The sequence below is a fragment of the Oncorhynchus gorbuscha genome, linkage group LG21 (genome assembly GCF_021184085.1).
Source record: "Oncorhynchus gorbuscha isolate QuinsamMale2020 ecotype Even-year linkage group LG21, OgorEven_v1.0, whole genome shotgun sequence".
In the NCBI taxonomy this organism is placed as follows: Eukaryota; Metazoa; Chordata; class Actinopteri; order Salmoniformes; family Salmonidae; genus Oncorhynchus; species Oncorhynchus gorbuscha.
Genome location: NC_060193.1, coordinates 58,512,937 through 58,536,676, shown reverse-complemented (window position 1 = coordinate 58,536,676; position 23,740 = coordinate 58,512,937). Strand labels below are relative to the sequence as shown.

At 44.1% G+C, this 23,740-nt stretch overlaps 1 protein-coding gene across 1 annotated transcript in view; it reads left to right on the top strand.

Moving 5' to 3' along the window:
- LOC124008058 (interleukin-1 receptor accessory protein-like 1-B) overlaps window positions 1-23,740 on the top strand; it is a 460,524-nt gene that overhangs the window by 421,006 nt on the left and 15,778 nt on the right. Inside the window, exon 9 of the mRNA XM_046318963.1 lies at window positions 23,003-23,149. Coding sequence (XP_046174919.1) covers window positions 23,003-23,149 — 147 coding nt within the window. The remainder of the gene's footprint in view (window positions 1-23,002; window positions 23,150-23,740) is intronic.

Here is a 23,740-nt window from a genome sequence, read left to right as displayed (position 1 = left end):
AACATGATAAAGGGTGACGTCACAAGCCATCCACCAGACAGTCAACATGATAAAGGGTGACGTCACAAGCAATCCACTAGAAAGCCAACATGATAAAGGGTGATGTCACAAGCCATCCACCAGACAGTCAACATGATAAAGGGTGACGTCACAAGCAATCCACTAGAAAGCCAACATGATAAAGGGTGATGTCACAAGCCATCCACCAGACAGTCAACATGATAAAGGGTGACGTCACAAGCAATCCACTAGAAAGCCAACATGATAAAGGGTGATGTCACAAGCCATCCACCAGACAGTCAACATGATAAAGGGTGACGTCACAAGCAATCCACTAGAAAGCCAACATGATAAAGGGTGATGTCACAAGCCATCCACCAGACAGTCAACATGATAAAGGGTGACGTCACAAGCAATCCACTAGAAAGCCAACATGATAAAGGGTGACGTCACAAGCAATCCACTAGAAAGCCAACATGATAAAGGGTGATGTCACAAGCCATCCACCAGACAGTCAACATGATAAAGGGTGACGTCACAAGCAATCCACTAGAAAGCCAACATGATAAAGGGTGATGTCACCAGAACCAAACAACCGTCTACCTCTGCTTTATAACCCTTGGTCCAGACACAACCTTCAACAACGTACCACCTCCCCACCCCCGCATACTCTACCTCCTCTTCCTCTTCCTCCCCACCCCCACATACTCTACCTCCTCTTCCTATTCCTCCCCATCCCGTCATTCTCTACCTCCTCTTCCTCTTCCTCCCCACCCCTCATCCTCTACCTCCTTTTCCTCCCCATCCCCTCATCCTCTACCTCCTCTTCCTCTTCCTCCCCACCCCCTCATCCTCTACCTCCTCTTCCTCTTCCTCCCCACCCCTCATCCTCTACCTCCTCTTCTTCTTCCTCCCCACCCCTCATCCTCTATCTCCTCTTTCTCTTCCTCCTCCTCCCCACCCCCTCATCCTCTACCTCCTCTTCCTCTTCCTCCCCACCCCCTCATCCTCTACCTCCTCTTCTTCTTCCTCCCCACCCTCATCCTCTATCTCCTCTTCCTCTCATTCATCCTCCTCCCCACCCCTCATCCTCTACCTCCTCTTCCTTCTTCCTCCCCACCCCCTCATCCTCTACCTCCTCTTCCTCTTCCTCCCCACCCCTCATCCTCTACCTCCTCTTCTTCTTCCTCCCCACCCCTCATCCTCTATCTCCTCTTTCTCTTCCTCCTCCTCCCCACCCCCATCCTCTACCCCCTCTTCCTCTACCTCCCCACCCCTCATCCTCTACCTCCTCTTCCCTCTACCTCCCCACCCCCTCATCCTCTACCTCCTCTTCTCTCTTCCTCCACCTCCCCACCCCCTCTAAACCAACTGTTTGTCCTCCAGCTGAGGAGGAGGTTTGTCCCTCCCTCTCTTCTCTTCCTTCCTCTCCTTCTCTCCTCCTCTCTCCCCTCCATCTCCTGGTTGAATCAAAGATCTTGTCCCCGTGTATCAGCGCACCGTCGGTCAGGTGTCAGAGATTACACTAAAGAGGTCCATTCTTCTCTGCCTGGCGCCCACAGCCCACATCCTGACATTCTCCGCCCATAGATTAAGATAAATGATCTCCCGGCGGTCGGGGACTGTGCCTCACTTACACAGCGATAGATTTGACAGAGCTACTGGGCACCTCTCCATTCATCTAGTCCCCCCCCCCCCCACCTCCTCCTCACAGGGCTAGTGTGTTTGGAGGGACGGCTGCCATTGGGATTTGTCACTGACATGTGGGTTGTGGGTGTGGTGTGGAGGGTGCGGAGGGTGTGGAGGTGTGGAGGGTGCGGAGGGTGTGGAGGTGTGGTGGTGTGGAGGGTGTTGAAGATGTGGAGGGTGTGGTGGTGTGGAGGGTGTTGAAGGTGTGGAGGGTGTGGTGGTGTGGAGGGTGTTGAAGTTGTGGAGGGTGTGGTGGTGTGGAGGGTGTTGAAGTTGTGGAGGGTGTGGTGGTGTGGAGGGTGTTGAAGGTGTGGAGGGTGTGGTGGTGTGGAGGGTGTTGAAGGTGTGGAGGGTGTGGTGGTGTGGAGGGTGTTGAAGTTGTGGAGGGTGTGGTGGTGTGGAGGGTGTTGAAGGTGTGGAGGGTGTGGTGGTGTGGAGGGTGTTGAAGGTGTGGAGGGTGTGGTGGTGTGGAGGGTGTTGAAGGTGTGGAGGGTGTTGAAGGTGTGGTGGTGTGGAGGGTGTTGAAGGTGTGGAGGGTGTGGTGGTGTGGAGGGTGTTGAAGGTGTGGATGGTGTGGTGGTGTGGAGGGTGTGGAGGGTGCGGAGGGTGTGGAGGTGTGGAGGGTGCGGAGGGTGCGGAGGGTGTAGAGGTGTGGTGGTGTGGAGGGTGTGGAGGGTGTTGAAGTTGTGGAGGGTGCGGAGGGTGTGGAGGTGTGGAGGGTGCGGAGGGTGCGGAGGGTGTAGAGGTGTGGTGGTGTGGAGGGTGTGGAGGGTGTTGAAGGTGTGGAGGGTGTGGAGGTGTGGAGGGTGTGGCGGTGTGGAGGGTGTGGAGGTGTGGAGGGTGTGGTGGTGTGGAGGTGTGGAGGGTGTGGTGGGTGTGGTGGTGTTGAAGGTGTGGAGGGTGTAGAGGTGTGGAGGGTGTGGAGGGTGTGGTGGTGTGGAGGGTGTGAAGGGTGTTGAAGGTGTGGCGGGTGTTGAGTGGTGGAGCGTGTTGGCTGCCCTGTGCTGCGTCTCCAGGGGAGAGAGGCGGAGGACGATGGATTGATTTCATCATTAGGAGGACAAAGGGTACCTTATTTGCCTGCTGGGTACTGGATGAAAGCATCCATTATAATAGGGGATTTCACTGGGGAGGCCTTCTCTGTGGAACTAGTTCAAGTAAATCCTTCAGATTTAGGAATGATTTGGGCTCCATGGTCCTTCTATTCAAGGGCCTGAGTTGTAGACCTCTGAATCACTGTTGAATAGAGCCGAAAGTCAATGTAGTATAAAACAAGCTATGTAGAGGTCCAAGGTTGTTGTCACTATTGACTTTATGACCCTGTCAGAAAACAACCACAACAACAAGGAAGCTATTTTTTTCAAACCTGACAAATCTCTCTATAAAACCCATGGATTAAAATGATGAAAATAGCAGCCTTTCTATCCATCCGTCGTCGTTGTCTCAAGGTCTCGAGCCTCGGTGGTGCATCAAAACACACTGAAAACAATGTCCATTAAAGCCAAGGTCCGCTGGCTTGTTTTCTTCCTCCCCGCCCCGAGCGCTCCTCTCCTCTCCTGGCTCGGGCTCTCTGTCATTTTCTGTCACATTCCATGCACCCGTTGCCACAATTTAGCACCTCAAACAGAGTAAATTATTCTCACCTTGTACAGCCGATGCTGATAAATCAGTGAGGGCCAAACTGAATGCACCGACACCGACCGAGGCTGAACGGCTGCCATTAATAAGTTATTAGAGCAGCAATGCCAGAGGATGTAATAAAGAAAACAATTATCAAAAGAACTGAGAGAGAGAGAGAGAGAGAGAGAGAGAGAGAGAGAGAGAGAGAGAGAGAGAGAGACAGAGAGAGAGAGACAGAGAGGGAGAGAGAAAGACAGAGAGAGAGAGAGAAGCAGAGAGAGAGAAAGAGAGAGACAGAAAGAGGGAGAGAGAGAGAGAGAGGGAGAGAGAGAGAGAGAGAGGCAGAGAGAGAGAGAGAGAGAGAGAGAGAGAGAGAGAGGGAGAGAGAGAGAGAGAGAGAGGGCAGAGAGAATGGGAGGACAGAGAGAATGGGAGGACAGAGAGAGAGGGAGAGAGAGAGAGAGAGACAGAGAGAGAGAGAGAGAGAGAGAGAGACAGAGAGAGAGACAGAGAGAGAGAGACAGAGAGAGAGAGAGAGAGAGAGAGAGAGAGAGAGAGAGAGAGAGAGAGACAGAGAGAGAGAGAGAGAGAGAGGGAGAGAGAGAGAGGGAGAGAGAGATACAGAGAGAGAACCTCCGATGGCCAGGCACCAAGTGCTTACATTAGAGGAGCCAGGACAATTTACAATCAGCTCCATCTCCCCACAAGCCACAGCACATCAATTGGCCCAGCAGCATAATAAATAAATAAGTAGGATAAAAGCTCAGCATAACAACTTGGTCTGATTCTTTATCTGCAGCGACCACGGAACATGAAAGAGACCGTTCATAGACGGTGTTTATGTTTACATAAAGATGATTTGACACAGAGAGACAGACTGACATGCAAACAGACTCACAAACGCTTGCACACACACACACACACACACACACACACACACACACACACACACACACACACACACACACACACACACACACACACACACACACACACACACACACACACACACACACACACACACACACACACACACACACTGAAGTCCTATTTGAGGAGGACCATTATTTTGGGAATGGCACAGATAATCACATGGAAGAATTCCTAAGCAAATGAAGTGAAAAATGTAACAGGTAGGAAATCAGACAAGCATCTTCAAAGACTGCTTTCTTCTTTAATTCAGATAGCGTCCTCTAATTAGCTGTCCTCTTTTCATGTCTCGGCAGAGTGGTGTCTATCTTCCTTTATCTCTCTCCTTCTTTCTCTCGCTTTTAAGGAGAAGGACTCCCTTGTTCCCCAGCAGAGACTTGTGTTATCAACAGGACACATACCCAGAAAGAACAGGGTGACCCAAATCCTCAAGTTTGCATACTTTCAAAGCACTGATGAGACACTGCTGATTGGCTGGTCAGGCTGCAGTAAAGAGCGTGCTGATTGGACAGAGACAAGGTGGTGTTTCATCTTTCTGTCAATATTTATTCTCTACGTGTGTGTGTGAGTGCGTGTGCGGGTGCGTGTGTGCGCGTGTGTGTGTTTGTGCGTGCCTGTGTGTCCAATGCAAAAATAATGCTTAATTGGCATGACATCAGACTGGTGCAACTATTTTGAACTTCTTCTCACTTGTACTTTTCGTTCTACATTTCGGAGACCTAAATATGACCAGGGTTTAGATTCAATCATCAATAAACATCACAAACAACCATCCAAGTGAACCTTGGTCTAACTTGGTCTTCCGAGTGGAACACAAGGGAAAGTGTTGTGATGTTTCAATCCAACTGGCCAGCCTAATCTCGTGCAGTTTATTCTCTGTAGAAATCCTTTAATATACCAAATGAAATGGAACTGGGATGCCATCAAAGCTTTCTCAAAAGCTGCAAGCTTGAAAGAGGAAATAACTTACTATGTAAATATATTCAACACTTTTACGGCCGCTGAGAAAACTTACGTAAGCAGCAAAATGTATTTACTTAAATCATTATTTTTAACACACACACAGACACACACACACACACACACACACACACAAAGAAGACAGGAATGGAAAGAGGAGTGTAAATTCTCCCGAGCACAAGGTGAAAGATGATTGTGTCAGAGGGATAGAGCAGCTCTCATATCAAAGAGGCAGACGGGAGATCAGTTGTTGACACTTGTCTGATTTACCACTCTGATGGCTGTCTAAAAAAACACTTCTGGTTTACCACTCTGATGGCTGTCTAAAAAACACTTCTGGTTTACCACTCTGATGGCTGTCTAAAAAAACACTTCTGGTTTACCACTCTGATGGCTGTCTAAAAAACACTTCTGGTTTACCACTCTGATGGCTGTCTAAAAAACACTTCTGGTTTACCACTCTGATGGCTGTCTAAAAAAACACTTCTGGTTTACCACTCTGATGGCTGTCTAAAAAAACACTTCTGGCTTACCACTCTGATGGCTGTCTAAAAAAACACTTCTGGTTCACCACTCCAATGACTGTCTAAAAAAACACTTCTGGCTTACCACTCTGATGGCTGTCTAAAAAAACACTTCTGGTTTACCACTCTGATGGCTGTCTAAAAAAACATTTCTGGTTTACCACTCTGATGGCTGTCTAAAAAAACACTTCTGGTTCACCACTCCAATGAATGTTTAAAAAACTCTTCTGGCTTACCACTCTGATGGCTGTCTAAAAAAACGCTTCTGGTTCACCACTCTGATGGCTGTCTAAAAAAACACTTCTGGTGTACCACTCTGATGGCTGTCTAAAAAAACACTTCTGGTTTACCACTCTGATGGCTGTCTAAAAAAACACTTCTGGTTCACCACTCCAATGAGTGTCTAAAAAAACACTTCTGGCTTACCACTCTGATGGCTGTCTAAAAAAACACTTCTGGTTCACCACTCCAATGACTGTCTGAAAAAACACTTCTGGTTTACCACTCTGATGGCTGTCTAAAAAAACACTTCTGGTTCACTACTCCAATGACTGTCTAAAAAACACTTCTGGTTTACCACTCTGATGGTTTTTCTAAAAAAAACACTTCTGGTCCACCATTCTGATGGCTGTCTAAAAAAACACTTCTGGTTTACCACTCTGATGGCTGTCTAAAAAAACATTTCTGGTTTACCACTCTGATGGCTGTCTAAAAAAACACTTCTGGTTCACCACTCCAATGAATGTTTAAAAAACTCTTCTGGCTTACCACTCTGATGGCTGTCTAAAAAAACGCTTCTGGTTCACCACTCTGATGGCTGTCTAAAAAAACACTTCTGGTGTACCACTCTGATGGCTGTCTAAAAAAACACTTCTGGCTTACCACTCTGATGGCTGTCTAAAAAAACACTTCTGGTTTACCACTCTGATGGCTGTCTAAAAAAACACTTCTGGTTCACCACTCCAATGACTGTCTAAAAAAACACTTCTGGCTTACCACTCTGACGGCTGTCTAAAAAAACACTTCTGGTTCACCACTCCAATGACTGTCTAAAAAAACACTTCTGGCTTACCACTCTGATGGCTGTCTAAAAAAAACACTTCTGGTTCACCACTCCAATGACTGTCTAAAAAACACTTCTGGCTTACCACTCTGATGGCTGTCTAAAAAACACTTCTGGCTTACCACTCTGATGGCTGTCTAAAATAACACTTCTGGCTTACCACTCTGATGGCTGTCTAAAAAAACACTTCTGGTTCACCACTCCAATGACTGTCTAAAAAACACTTCTGGCTTACCACTCTGATGGCTGTCTAAAAAACACTTCTGGCTTACCACTCTGATGGCTGTCTAAAATAACACTTCTGGCTTACCACTCTGATGGCTGTCTAAAAAAACACTTCTGGTTCACCACTCCAATGACTGTCTAAAAAAAACACTTCTGGTTTACCACTCTGATGGCTGTCTAAAAAAAACATTTCTGGTTTACCACTCTGATGGCTGTCTAAAAAAACACTTCTGGTTCACCACTCCAATGACTGTTTAAAAAAATCTTCTGGCTTACCACTCTGATGGCTGTCTAAAAAAACTCTTCTGGTGTACCACTCTGATGGCTGTCTAAAAAAACACTTCTGGTTTACCACTCTGATGGCTGTCTAAAAAAACACTTCTGGTTCACCACTCCAATGACTGTCTAAAAAAACACTTCTGGTTTACCACTCTGATGGCTGTCTAAAAAAACACTTCTGGTTTACCACTCTGATGGCTGTCTAAAAAAACACTTCTGGTTCACCACTCCAATGACTGTCTAAAAAAACACTTCTGGCTTACCACTCTGATGGCTGTCTAAAAAAACACTTCTGGTTCACCACTCCAATGACTGTCTAAAAAAACACTTCTGGCTTACCACTCTGACGGCTGTCTAAAAAAACACTTCTGGTTCACCACTCCAATGACTGTCTAAAAAAACACTTCTGGCTTACCACTCTGATGGCTGTCTAAAAAAAACACTTCTGGTTCACCACTCCAATGACTGTCTAAAAAACACTTCTGGCTTACCACTCTGATGGCTGTCTAAAAAACACTTCTGGCTTACCACTCTGATGGCTGTCTAAAATAACACTTCTGGCTTACCACTCTGATGGCTGTCTAAAAAAACACTTCTGGTTCACCACTCCAATGACTGTCTAAAAAACACTTCTGGCTTACCACTCTGATGGCTGTCTAAAATAACACTTCTGGCTTACCACTCTGATGGCTGTCTAAAAAAACACTTCTGGTTCACCACTCCAATGACTGTCTAAAAAAAACACTTCTGGTTTACCACTCTGATGGCTGTCTAAAAAAAACATTTCTGGTTTACCACTCTGATGGCTGTCTAAAAAAACACTTCTGGTTCACCACTCCAATGACTGTTTAAAAAAATCTTCTGGCTTACCACTCTGATGGCTGTCTAAAAAAACTCTTCTGGTGTACCACTCTGATGGCTGTCTAAAAAAACACTTCTGGTTTACCACTCTGATGGCTGTCTAAAAAAACACTTCTGGTTCACCACTCCAATGACTGTCTAAAAAAACTCTTCTGGCTTACCACTCTGATGGCTGTCTAAAAAAACACTTCTGGTTTACCACTCTGGTGGCTGTCTAAAAAAACACTTCTGGTTCACCACTCCAATGACTGTCTAAAAAAACACTTCTGGCTTACCACTCTGATTGCTGTCTAAAAAAACACTTCTGGTTCAACACTCCAATGACTGTCTAAAAAAACACTTCTGGCTTACCACTCTGATGGCTGTCTAAAAAACACTTCTGGCTTACCACTCTGATGGCTGTCTAAAAAACACTTCTGGCTTACCACTCTGATGGCTGTCTAAAAAAACACTTCTGGTTTACCACTCTGATGGCTGTCTAAAAAAAACACTTCTGGTTCACCACTCCAATGACTGTCTAAAAAAACACTTCTGGCTTACCACTCTGATGGCTGTCTAAAAAAACACTTCTGGTTCACCACTCCAATGACTGTCTAAAAAAACACTTCTGGCTTACCACTCTGATGGCTGTCTAAAAAAACACTTCTGGTTCACCACTCCAATGACTGTCTAAAAAAACACTTCTGGTTTACCACTCTGATGGCTGTCTAAAAAAACACTTCTGGTTCACTACTCCAATGACTGTCTAAAAAACACTTCTGGTTTACCACTCTGATGGTTTTTCTAAAAAAAACACTTCTGGTCCACCACTCTGATGGCTGTCTAAAAAAACACTTCTGGTTTACCACTCTGATGGCTGTCTAAAAAACATTTCTGGTTTACCACTCTGATGGCTGTCTAAAAAAACACTTCTGGTTCACCACTCCAATGAATGTTTAAAAAACTCTTCTGGCTTACCACTCTGATGGCTGTCTAAAAAAACGCTTCTGGTTCACCACTCTGATGGCTGTCTAAAAAAACACTTCTGGTGTACCACTCTGATGGCTGTCTAAAAAAACACTTCTGGTTTACCACTCTGATGGCTGTCTAAAAAACCACTTCTGGTTCACCACTCCAATGAGTGTCTAAAAAAACACTTCTGGCTTACCACTCTGATGGCTGTCTAAAAAAACACTTCTGGTTCACCACTCCAATGACTGTCTAAAAAAACACTTCTGGCTTACCACTCTGATGGCTGTCTAAAAAAACACTTCTGGTTCACCACTCCAATGACTGTCTAAAAAAACACTTCTGGCTTACCACTCTGATGGCTGTCTAAAAAAACACTTCTGGTTTACCACTCTGATGGCTGTCTAAAAAAACACTTCTGGTTCACCACTCCAATGACTGTCTAAAAAAACACTTCTGGCTTACCACTCTGACGGCTGTCTAAAAAAACACTTCTGGTTCACCACTCCAATGACTGTCTAAAAAAACACTTCTGGCTTACCACTCTGATGGCTGTCTAAAAAAAACACTTCTGGTTCACCCTCCAATGACTGTCTAAAAAACACTTCTGGCTTACCACTCTGATGGCTGTCTAAAAAACACTTCTGGCTTACCACTCTGATGGCTGTCTAAAATAACACTTCTGGCTTACCACTCTGATGGCTGTCTAAAAAAACACTTCTGGTTCACCACTCTGGTGGCTGTCTAAAAAACACTTCTGGCTTACCACTCTGATGGCTGTCTAAAAAACACTTCTGGCTTACCACTCTGATGGCTGTCTAAAATAACACTTCTGGCTTACCACTCTGATGGCTGTCTAAAAAAACACTTCTGGTTCACCACTCCAATGACTGTCTAAAAAAAACACTTCTGGTTTACCACTCTGATGGCTGTCTAAAAAAAACATTTCTGGTTTACCACTCTGATGGCTGTCTAAAAAAACACTTCTGGTTCACCACTCCAATGACTGTTTAAAAAAATCTTCTGGCTTACCACTCTGATGGCTTTCTAAAAAAACTCTTCTGGTGTACCACTCTGATGGCTGTCTAAAAAAACACTTCTGGTTTACCACTCTGATGGCTGTCTAAAAAAACACTTCTGGTTCACCACTCCAATGAATGTTTAAAAAACTCTTCTGGCTTACCACTCTGATGGCTGTCTAAAAAAAACACTTCTGGTTCACCACTCTGATGGCTGTCTAAAAAAACACTTCTGGTGTACCACTGATGGCTGTCTAAAAAAACACTTCTGGTTTACCACTCTGATGGCTGTCTAAAAAAACACTTCTGGTTCACCACTCCAATGAGTGTCTAAAAAAACACTTCTGGCTTACCACTCTGATGGCTGTCTAAAAAAAACACTTCTGGTTCACCACTCCAATGACTGTCTAAAAAAAACACTTCTGGCTTACCACTCTGATGGCTGTCTAAAAAAACACTTCTGGTTCACCACTCCAATGACTGTCTAAAAAAACACTTCTGGCTTACCACTCTGATGGCTGTCTAAAAAAAACACTTCTGGTTCACCACTCCAATGACTGTCTAAAAAACACTTCTGGCTTACCACTCTGATGGCTGTCTAAAAAACACTTCTGGCTTACCACTCTGATGGCTGTCTAAAATAACACTTCTGGCTTACCACTCTGATGGCTGTCTAAAAAAACACTTCTGGTTTACCACTCTGATGGCTGTCTAAAAAAACACTTCTGGCTTACCACTCTGATGGCTGACTAGTGCTGTTGCGGTAACCGTATAACCACCACACCGGCGATCACGAGTCAAATTCTCACACCGAATCACTTCTGGCTTACCATTGATGGCTGTCTCACACCAAAACACTTCTCATTTACCACTCTGATGGCTGTCTAAAATAACACTTCTGGTTTACCACTCCAATGACTGTCTAAAAAACACTTCTGGTTTACCACTCCAATGACTGTCTAAAAAACACTTCTGGTTTACCACTCTGATGGCTGTCTAAAAAAACACTTCTGGGTTACCACTCCAATGACTGTCTAAAAAAACACTTCTGGTTTACCACTCTGATGGCTGTCTAAAAAAACACTTCTGGTTTACCACTCTGATGGCTGTCTAAAAAAACACTTCTGGTTTACCACTGTGATGGCTATCTAAAAAAATACTTCTGGCTTACCACTCCAATGACTGTCTAAAAAAAACACTTCTGGTTTACCACTCTGATGGCTGTCTAAAATAACACTTCTGGCTTACCACTCCAATGACTGTCTAAAAAAACACTTCTGGCTTACCACTCTGATGGCTCACTAGTGCTGTTGCGGTAACCGTATAACCACCACACCGGTGATCACGAGTCAAATTCTCACACCAAAACACTTCTGGCTTACCATTGATGGCTGTCTCACACCAAAACACTTCTCATTTACCACTCTGATGGCTGTCTAAAATAACACTTCTGGTTTACCACTCTGATGGCTGTCTAAAAAAACACTTCTGGGTTACCACTCCAATAACTGTCTAAAAAAACACTTCTGGTTTACCACTCTGATGGCTGTCTAAAAAAACACTTCTGGTTTACCACTGTGATGGCTGTCTAAAAAAATACTTCTGGCTTACCACTCCAATGACTGTCTAAAAAAACACTTCTGGTTTACCACTCTGATGGCTGTCTAAAAAAACACTTCTGGTTTACCACTCTGATGGCTGTCTAAAAAAACACTTCTGGTTTACCACTCTGATGGCTGTCTAAAAAAACACTTCTGGTTTACCACTCTGATGGCTGTCTAAAAAAACACTTCTGGTTCACCACTCTGATGGCTGTCTAAAAAAACACTTCTGGTTTACCACTCTGATGGCTGTCTAAAAAAACACTTCTGGATTACCACTCTGATGGCTGACTAGTGCTGTTGCGGTAACCGTATAACCACCACACCGGCGATCACGAGTCAAATTCTCACACCAAAACACTTCTGGCTTACCATTGATGGCTGTCTCACACCAAAACACTTCTGGCTTGCCACTGATGGCTGACTAACACCTAAACACTTCTGGCTGACCATTGATGGCTGTCTCACACCAAAACAACACTTCTGGCTTACCACTGATGGCTGTCTCACACCAAAACACTTCTGGCTTACCACTGATGGCTGACTAACACCAAAACACTTCTGGCTTACCACTGATGGCTCTCACACCAAAACACTTCTGGCTTACCACTGATGGCTCTCACACCAAAACAACACTTCTGGCTTACCACTGATGGCTGACTAACACCAAAACACTTCTGGCTTACCACTGATGGCTGTCTCACACCAAAACAACACTTCTGGCTTACCACTGATGGCTGTCTCACACCAAAACACTTCTGGCTTACCACTGATGGCTGTCTCACACCAAAACAACACTTCTGGCTTACCACTCTGATGGCTGTCTAAAAAAACACCTCTGGTTCACCACTCCAATGACTGTCTAAAAAAAACACTTCTGGTTTACCACTCTGATGGCTGTCTAAAAAAAACATTTCTGGCTCACCACTCCAATGACTGTTTAAAAAAACTCTTCTGGCTTACCACTCTGATGGCTGTCTAAAAAAACACTTCTGGTTCACCACTCCAATGATTGTCTAAAAAAACACTTCTGGCTTACCACTCTGATGGCTGTCTAAAAAAACACTTCTGGCTTACCACTCTGATGGCTGACTAGTGCTGTTGCGGTAACCGTATAACCACCACACCGGCGATCACGAGTCAAATTCTCACACCGAATCACTTCTGGCTTACCATTGATGGCTGTCTCACACCAAAACACTTCTCATTTACCACTCTGATGGCTGTCTAAAATAACACTTCTGGTTTACCACTCCAATGACTGTCTAAAAAACACTTCTGGTTTACCACTCCAATGACTGTCTAAAAAACACTTCTGGTTTACCACTCCAATGACTGTCTAAAAAACACTTCTGGTTTACCACTCCAATGACTGTCTAAAAAAACACTTCTGGTTTACCACTCTGATGGCTGTCTAAAAAAACACTTCTGGTTTACCACTCTGATGGCTGTCTAAAAAAACACTTCTGGTTTACCACTGTGATGGCTATCTAAAAAAATACTTCTGGCTTACCACTCCAATGACTGTCTAAAAAAACACTTCTGGTTTACCACTCTGATGGCTGTCTAAAAAAACACTTCTGGTTTACCACTGTGATGGCTGTCTAAAAAAATACTTCTGGCTTACCACTCCAATGACTGTCTAAAAAAACACTTCTGGTTTACCACTCTGATGGCTGTCTAAAAAAACACTTCTGGTTTACCACTCTGATGGCTGTCTAAAAAAACACTTCTGGTTTACCACTCTGATGGCTGTCTAAAAAAACACTTCTGGTTTACCACTCTGATGGCTGTCTAAAAAAACACTTCTGGTTTACCACTCTGATGGCTGTCTAAAAAAACACTTCTGGTTCACCACTCTGATGGCTGTCTAGAAAAACACTTCTGGTTTACCACTCTGATGGCTGTCTAAAAAAACACTTCTGGCTTACCACTCCAATCACTGTCTAAAAAAACACTTCTGGTTTACCACTCTGATGGCTGTCTAAAAAACACTTCTGGCTTACCACTCCAATGACTGTCTAAAAAACACTTCTGGTTCACCACTCCAATGACTGTCTAAAAAAACACTTCTGGCTTACCACTCTGATGGCTGACTAGTGCTGTTGCGGTAACCGTATAACCACCACACCGGCGATCACGAGTCAAATTCTCACACCAAAACACTTCTGGCTTACCATTGATGGCTGTCTCACACCAAAACACTTCTCATTTACCACTCTGATGGCTGTCTAAAATAACACTTCTGGCTTACCACTCCAATGACTGTCTAAAAAAACACTTCTGGCTTACCACTCTGATGGCTCACTAGTGCTGTTGCGGTAACCGTATAACCACCACACCGGTGATCACGAGTCAAATTCTCACACCAAAACACTTCTGGCTTACCATTGATGGCTGTCTCACACCAAAACACTTCTCATTTACCACTCTGATGGCTGTCTAAAATAACACTTCTGGTTTACCACTCTGATGGCTGTCTAAAAAAACACTTCTGGGTTACCACTCCAATAACTGTCTAAAAAAACACTTCTGGTTTACCACTCTGATGGCTGTCTAAAAAAACACTTCTGGTTTACCACTGTGATGGCTGTCTAAAAAAATACTTCTGGCTTACCACTCCAATGACTGTCTAAAAAAACACTTCTGGTTTACCACTCTGATGGCTGTCTAAAAAAACACTTCTGGTTTACCACTCTGATGGCTGTCTAAAAAAACACTTCTGGTTTACCACTCTGATGGCTGTCTAAAAAACATTTCTGGTTTACCACTCTGATGGCTGTCTAAAAAAACACTTCTGGTTCACCACTCTGATGGCTGTCTAAAAAAACACTTCTGGTTTACCACTCTGATGGCTGTCTAAAAAAACACTTCTGGTTTACCACTCTGATGGCTGTCTAAAAAAACACTTCTGGCTTACCACTCCAATCACTGTCTAAAAAAACACTTCTGGTTTACCACTCTGATGGCTGTCTAAAAAAACACTTCTGGCTTACCACTCCAATGACTGTCTAAAAAACACTTCTGGTTCACCACTCCAATGACTGTCTAAAAAAAACACTTCTGGTTTACCACTCTGATGGCTGTCTAAAATAACACTTCTGGTTTACCACTCCGATGACTGTCTAAAAAAACACTTCTGGCTTACCACTCTGATGGCTGACTAGTGCTGTTGCGGTAACCGTATAACCACCACACCGGCGTCACGAGTCAAATTCTCACACCAAAACACTTCTGGCTTACCATTGATGGCTGTCTCACACCAAAACACTTCTGGCTTGCCACTGATGGCTGACTAACACCTAAACACTTCTGGCTGACCATTGATGGCTGTCTCACACCAAAACAACACTTCTGGCTTACCACTGATGGCTGTCTCACACCAAAACACTTCTGGCTTACCACTGATGGCTGACTAACACCAAAACACTTCTGGCTTACCACTGATGGCTCTCACACCAAAACACTTCTGGCTTACCACTGATGGCTCTCACACCAAAACAACACTTCTGGCTTACCACTGATGGCTGACTAACACCAAAACACTTCTGGCTTACCACTGATGGCTGTCTCACACCAAAACAACACTTCTGGCTTACCACTGATGGCTGTCTCACACCAAAACACTTCTGGCTTACCACTGATGGCTGTCTCACACCAAAACAACACTTCTGGCTTACCACTCAGATGGCTGTCTAAAAAAACACTTCTGGTTCACCACTCCAATGACTGTCTAAAAAAAACACTTCTGGTTTACCACTCTGATGGCTGTCTAAAAAAAACATTTCTGGCTCACCACTCCAATGACTGTTTTAAAAAACTCTTCTGGCTTACCACTCTGATGGCTGTCTAAAAAAACACTTCTGGTTCACCACTCCAATGATTGTCTAAAAAAACACTTCTGGCTTACCACTCTGATGGCTGTCTAAAAAAAACACTTCTGGCTCACCACTCCAATGACTGTCTAAAAAAACACTTCTGGCTTACCACTCTGATGGCTGTCTAAAAAAAACACTTCTGGTTCACCACTCCAATGACTGTCTAAAAAACACTTCTGGCTTACCACTCTGATGGCTGTCTAAAAAACACTTCTGGCTTACCACTCTGATGGCTGTCTAAAATAACACTTCTGGCTTACCACTCTGATGGCTGTCTAAAAAAACAATTCTGGTTTACCACTCTGATGGCTGTCTAAAAAAACACTTCTGGCTTACCACTCTGATGGCTGACTAGTGCTGTTGCGGTAACCGTATAACCACCACACCGGCGATCACGAGTCAAATTCTCACACCGAAACACTCCTGGCTTACCATTGATGGCTGTCTCACACCAAAACACTTCTCATTTACCACTCTGATGGCTGTCTAAAATAACACTTCTGGGTTACCACTCCAATGACTGTCTAAAAAACACTTCTGGTTTACCACTCTGATGGCTGTCTAAAAAAACACTTCTGGTTTACCACTCTGATGGCTGTCTAAAAAAACACTTCTGGTTTACCACTGTGATGGCTGTCTAAAAAAATACTTCTGGCTTACCACTCCAATGACTGTCTAAAAAAACACTTCTGGTTTACCACTCTGATGGCTGTCTAAAAAAACACTTCTGGTTTACCACTCTGATGGCTGTCTAAAAAAACACTTCTGGTTTACCACTCTGATGGCTGTCTAAAAAAACACTTCAGGTTTACCACTCTGATGGCTGTCTAAAAAAACACTTCTGGTTCACCACTCTGATGGCTGTCTAAAAAAACACTTCTGGTTTACCACTCTGATGGCTGTCTAAAAAAACACTTCTGGCTTACCACTCCAATCACTGTCTAATAAAACACTTCTGGTTTACCACTCTGATGGCTGTCTAAAAAAACACTTCTGGCTTACCACTCCAATGACTGTCTAAAAAACACTTCTGGTTCACCACTCCAATGACTGTCTAAAAAAAACACTTCTGGTTTACCACTCTGATGGCTGTCTAAAATAACACTTCTGGTTTACCACTCTGATGGCTGTCTAAAAAAACACTTCTGGCTTACCACTCCAATGACTGTCTAAAAAAACACTTCTGGCTTACCACTCTGATGGCTGACTAGTGCTGTTGCGGTAACCGTATAACCACCACACCGGCGATCACGAGTCAAATTCTCACACCAAAACACTTCTGGCTTACCATTGATGGCTGTCTCACACCAAAACACTTCTCATTTACCACTCTGATGGCTGTCTAAAATAACACTTCTGGCTTACCACTCCAATGACTGTCTAAAAAAACACTTCTGGCTTACCACTCTGATGGCTGACTAGTGCTGTTGCGGTAACCGTATAACCACCACACCGGTGATCACGAGTCAAATTCTCACACCAAAACACTTCTGGCTTACCATTGATGGCTGTCTCACACCAAAACACTTCTCATTGACCACTCTGATGGCTGTCTAAAATAACACTTCTGGTTTACCACTCCAATGACTGTCTAAAAAACACTTCTGGTTTACCACTCTGATGGCTGTCTAAAAAAACACTTCTGGGTTACCACTCCAATGACTGTCTAAAAAAACACTTCTGGTTTACCACTCTGATGGCTGTCTAAAAAAACACTTCTGGCTTACCACTCTGATGGCTGACTAGTGCTGTTGCGGTAACCGTATAACCACCACACCGGCAATCACGAGTCAAATTCTCACACCGAAACACTTCTGGCTTACCATTGATGGCTGTCTCACACCAAAACACTTCTCATTTACCACTCTGATGGCTGTCTAAAATAACACTTCTGGTTTACCACTCCAATGACTGTCTAAAAAACACTTCTGGTTTACCACTCTGATGGCTGTCTAAAAAAACACTTCTGGGTTACCACTCCAATGACTGTCTGAAAAAACACTTCTGGTTTACCACTCTGATGGCTGTCTAAAAAAACACTTCTGGTTTACCACTCTGATGGCTGTCTAAAAAAACACTTCTGGTTTACCACTCTGATGGCTGTCTAAAAAAACACTTCTGGTTCACCACTCTGATGGCTGTCTAAAAAAACACTTCTGGTTTACCACTCTGATGGCTGTCTAAAAAAACACTTCTGGTTTACCACTCTGATGGCTGTCTAAAAAAACACTTCTGGTTCACCACTTTGATGGCTGTCTAAAAAAACACTTCTGGTTTACCACTCTGATGGCTGTCTAAAATAACACTTCTGGTTTACCACTCCGATGACTGTCTAAAAAAACACTTCTGGCTTACCACTCCAATGACTGTCTAAAAAAACACTTCTGGCTTACCACTCTGATGGCTGACTAGTGCTGTTGCGGTAACCGTATAACCACCACACCGGCGATCACGAGTCAAATTCTCACACCGAAACACTCCTGGCTTACCATTGATGGCTGTCTCACACCAAAACACTTCTCATTTACCACTCTGATGGCTGTCTAAAATAACACTTCTGGGTTACCACTCCAATGACTGTCTAAAAAACACTTCTGGTTTACCACTCTGATGGCTGTCTAAAAAAACACTTCTGGTTTACCACTCTGATGGCTGTCTAAAAAAACACTTCTGGTTTACCACTGTGATGGCTGTCTAAAAAAATACTTCTGGCTTACCACTCCAATGACTGTCTAAAAAAACACTTCTGGTTTACCACTCTGATGGCTGTCTAAAAAAACACTTCTGGTTTACCACTCTGATGGCTGTCTAAAAAAACACTTCTGGTTTACCACTCTGATGGCTGTCTAAAAAAACACTTCAGGTTTACCACTCTGATGGCTGTCTAAAAAAACACTTCTGGTTCACCACTCTGATGGCTGTCTAAAAAAACACTTCTGGTTTACCACTCTGATGGCTGTCTAAAAAAACACTTCTGGCTTACCACTCCAATCACTGTCTAATAAAACACTTCTGGTTTACCATTCTGATGGCTGTCTAAAAAAACACTTCTGGCTTACCACTCCAATGACTGTCTAAAAAACACTTCTGGTTCACCACTCCAATGACTGTCTAAAAAAAACACTTCTGGTTTACCACTCTGATGGCTGTCTAAAATAACACTTCTGGTTTACCACTCTGATGGCTGTCTAAAAAAACACTTCTGGCTTACCACTCCAATGACTGTCTAAAAAAACACTTCTGGCTTACCACTCTGATGGCTGACTAGTGCTGTTGCGGTAACCGTATAACCACCACACCGGCGATCACGAGTCAAATTCTCACACCAAAACACTTCTGGCTTACCATTGATGGCTGTCTCACACCAAAACACTTCTCATTTACCACTCTGATGGCTGTCTAAAATAACACTTCTGGCTTACCACTCCAATGACTGTCTAAAGAAACACTTCTGGCTTACCACTCTGATGGCTGACTAGTGCTGTTGCGGTAACCGTATAACCACCACACCGGTGATCACGAGTCAAATTCTCACACCAAAACACTTCTGGCTTACCATTGATGGCTGTCTCACACCAAAACACTTCTCATTGACCACTCTGATGGCTGTCTAAAATAACACTTCTGGTTTACCACTCCAATGACTGTCTAAAAAACACTTCTGGTTTACCACTCTGATGGCTGTCTAAAAAAACACTTCTGGGTTACCACTCCAATGACTGTCTAAAAAACCACTTCTGGTTTACCACTCTGATGGCTGTCTAAAAAAACACTTCTGGCTTACCACTCTGATGGCTGACTAGTGCTGTTGCGGTAACCGTATAACCACCACACCGGCGATCACGAGTCAAATTCTCACACCGAAACACTTCTGGCTTACCATTGATGGCTGTCTCACACCAAAACACTTCTCATTTACCACTCTGATGGCTGTCTAAAATAACACTTCTGGTTTACCACTCCAATGACTGTCTAAAAAACACTTCTGGTTTACCACTCTGATGGCTGTCTAAAAAAACACTTCTGGGTTACCACTCCAATGACTGTCTAAAAAAACACTTCTGGTTTACCACTCTGATGGCTGTCTAAAAAAAACACTTCTGGTTTACCACTGTGATGGCTGTCTAAAAAAATACTTCTGGTTTACCACTCTGATGGCTGTCTAAAAAAACACTTCTGGTTTACCACTCTGATGGCTGTCTAAAAAAACACTTCTGGTTCACCACTCTGATGGCTGTCTAAAAAAACACTTCTGGTTTACCACTCTGATGGCTGTCTAAAATAACACTTCTGGTTTACCACTCCGATGACTGTCTAAAAAAACACTTCTGGCTTACCACTCCAATGACTGTCTAAAAAAACACTTCTGGCTTACCACTCTGATGGCTGACTAGTGCTGTTGCGGTAACCGTATAACCACCACACCGGCGATCACGAGTCAAATTCTCACACCGAAACACTCCTGGCTTACCATTGATGGCTGTCTCACACCAAAACACTTCTGGCTTGCCACTGATGGCTGACTAACACCTAAACACTTCTGGCTTACCACTGATGGCTCTCACACCAAAACAACACTTCTGGCTTACCACTGATGGCTGTCTCACACCAAAACACTTCTGGCTTACCACTGATGGCTGACTAACACCAAAACACTTCTGGCTTACCACTGATGGCTCTCACACCAAAACACTTCTGGCTTACCACTGATGGCTCTCACACCAAAACAACACTTCTGGCTTACCACTGATGGCTGACTAACACCAAAACACTTCTGGCTTACCACTGATGGCTGTCTCACACCAAAACAACACTTCTGGCTTACCACTGATGGCTGTCTCACACCAAAACACTTCTGGCTTACCACTGATGGCTCTCACACCAAAACAACACTTCTGGCTTACCACTGATGGCTCTCAAACCAAAACAACACTTCTGGCTTACCACTGATGGCTGACTAACACCAAAACACTTATGGCTTACCACTGATGGCTGTCTCACACCAAAACCACACTTCTGGCTTACCACTGATGGCTGACTAACACCAAAACACTTATGGCTTACCACTGATGGCTGACTAACACCAAAACACTTATGGCTTACCACTGATGGCTGTCTCACACCAAAACAACACTTCTGGCTTACCACTGATGGCTGTCTCACACCAAAACAACACTTCTGGCTTACCACTGATGGCTGACTAACACCAAAACACTTCTGGCTTACCACTGATGGCTGTCTCACACCAAAACAACACTTCTGGCTTACCACTGATGGCTGTCTCACACCAAAACAACACTTCTGGCTTACCACTGATGGCTGACTAACACCAAAACACTTCTGGCTTACCACTGATGGCTCTCACACCAAAACACTTCTGGCTTACCACTGATGGCTGACTAACACCAAAACACTTCTGGCTTACCACTGATGGCTGTCTCACACCAAAACAACACTTCTGGCTTACCACTGATGGTTGTCTCACACCAAAACACTTCTGGCTTACCACTGATGGCTCTCACACCAAAACACTTCTGGCTTACCACTGATGTCTGTCTCACACCAAAACAACACTTCTGGCTTACCACTGATGGCTGTCTCACACCAAAACAACACTTCTGGCTTACCACTGATGGCTGTCTCACACCAAAACAACACTTCTGGCTTACCACTGATGGCTGTCTCACACCAAAACACTTCTGGCTTACCACTGATGGCTCTCACACCAAAACACTTCTGGCTTACCACTGATGGCTGTCTCACACCAAAAACACTTCTGCAACGTTCAAATGATGAAAATGGATCAGCTTGCGACCTGGGTCGTTATCTCTTATTCTTATTATAAAATATCTTGATGGGTCTCATGTTCACAGCCCTGTGTGGTTTAAGCTTAAATGTATCTTTGAAATGAAAGGCCATTGCCTAGATATTCTCAGAAGGAGTCTTTAAAAGAAGGTGGATTTGAGACAACAAGATGAAAAGAATCTCAACTGCTTCTAGGGACCAGAATAATAACTGTATCTCTGTGTATTGTTGTGGTGTACTGTTTGGCTAGCGAACGTCTCTTCAGGTCCTTGTGGTTATAGGCTGAGATGAAAACATCATTGTCCTTGTTATGTCTCAGAAAAATGTAGATCTTATGGCCTAAAAAGTGTTGAAGAGTGATGATTTGCCGACCATGGCTCCTTGCTTTCTTATTGAAACCAAAAGGGTTTGATCCCCCAGAACTTAGGAAAACACGACACATTGACCTGAAAATGTATCAATTTAGTTTTCATGTAGTTTTCAGCTTTCATGTTAGCAGTCCACACAACTGGCAGTAGAACTCAGTCCCTAGTTAAGAGATAAGTACGGAAATCAGCAGAACCAGAGCCTTGCAGTGCACACCCCTCCACTAAACCTACAGCATGAAGCCACTCCACTACCATACACTGCCACAGCCTCAATGTACAGTACTACAGGATTCTAAATGGAACCTGGGAAGGATAGCATTGTGCCTGAGTTACCTCGACACTCAGGCTTCAGACGGACAGAGTTGTGGTGGGGTGTATTTACTGAGATCAGTGTTTCATGGAGTTTACTGTTGATGGTCCTGGGAGATCCTGTCAGCTCTGGGAGGATGATGGATGGCTGAGGGGGTAAAAGAGTTCGCTCCACCTCTCTCCGAGGCTGTGTCTCAAATGACGCCCTCTTCCTCACATAGGTCATGACTTTTGACCAAAGCTCTATTGGCCCTGGTCAAAGGTAGTGCACTACATAGGGAATAGGTTGCCATGTGGGACACAGCCTTGTGTCAGTCTATATTATATTCCTGCTCTAATGACTTAGCTTGCTTGGTTTGGTGCCCTTACAGCGTTACACCTTTAATGGAGCTTCCCTTGTCAACGGGAGGTCACCATCAGTCCCTGGCCAGTCGTGTGCTATAGCTGGGGCCTTCAGGCTATGGCTGACCAGGGCTGGTGCGTTGCTGAGGTCTAAAAAACAAATAGAGGCCGTCTCAGGAGAAGTAGTTCACGCAAAGTAAAATGTTTTTTTTTTTTTGGGGGGGGCTACCTAAGGAATAGTTGATAAACTAGGACTTACGGACCCAATATTTGGGTTGGTTAGCTTAGCATTAGCATAGTTGATGGTAAAACAATGGGAGTGGTAGCTAGGAACCCTGTTAGCATGCTAGCAGCTATCTGGAGTCTGGCTTGATCTCCCTCATGTTCTAAATCATGTTATGTAGCTTCTGTGCTAATGAAGTATCCAGAGACCATAAGCAGTGACACCATGCTGTGTTTGAGGATGTATTTGGTGAGTGTGCTTGCTTTTTGGATTTGATAAAGAAAGATTAGCGAAGTAAACATTAACGTCTTCTCCCCCCTCTCTCTCTCGCTCTCTCTCCCCCTCCCTTCTCTCACAGCAGAGCTTATGTACACAGTGGAGCTGGCGGGGGGCTTGGGGGCCATCTTGTTGTTGTTGATCTGCCTCGTGACCCTCTACAAGTGCTACAAGATGGAGCTCATGCTCTTCTACAGGAACCATTTTGGCAGCGAGGACATCGACGGAGGTGAGATACTCTCAACTCACACTAGGACCAACAACACCCATTATAAACCCAGAATGAAGTCTACAGTGCACTCTTAGAAAAAAAGGGTCCTTAAAAGGGTTCTTCAGCTGTCCCCATAGGAAAACCCTTTTTGGTTCCATGTAGAAGCCTTTTTAATTCCAGGTAGAACCCTTTTAGGATCTATGTAGCACCTTTTTTTCTAAGAGCGTAGGTCTAGATGACAAACAACTTGTTTGGGTGTCACCAAAAGGAACTAGGGTAAGACTCAGGACATTTAGACCTTCTATCTGTCTTGCTTCATGTGGCTTCACATAATATTTTGTTCGAGACATTGCTCGAAAGGGGATTTCATTTCATTATAAAAGTAGGAAAATGTGTTTTTCTACAAATCCTATCTTGAGATAGAAATAAGAACTTAAGGGTTCTAAATTGAACCGCAATCAATTCTAATTGTGTGGCTGAATAGTGAATGAGTTAAGGAGGAGTATTCATCAATCTGGTCTGGCAGATTCATTTGATTTCCCTTAATGAGTCTTTCAAGTGGAGGGCTAGTGTGTGGAGACTGGAGTGTCATTAGAAAGGTTGCATCCG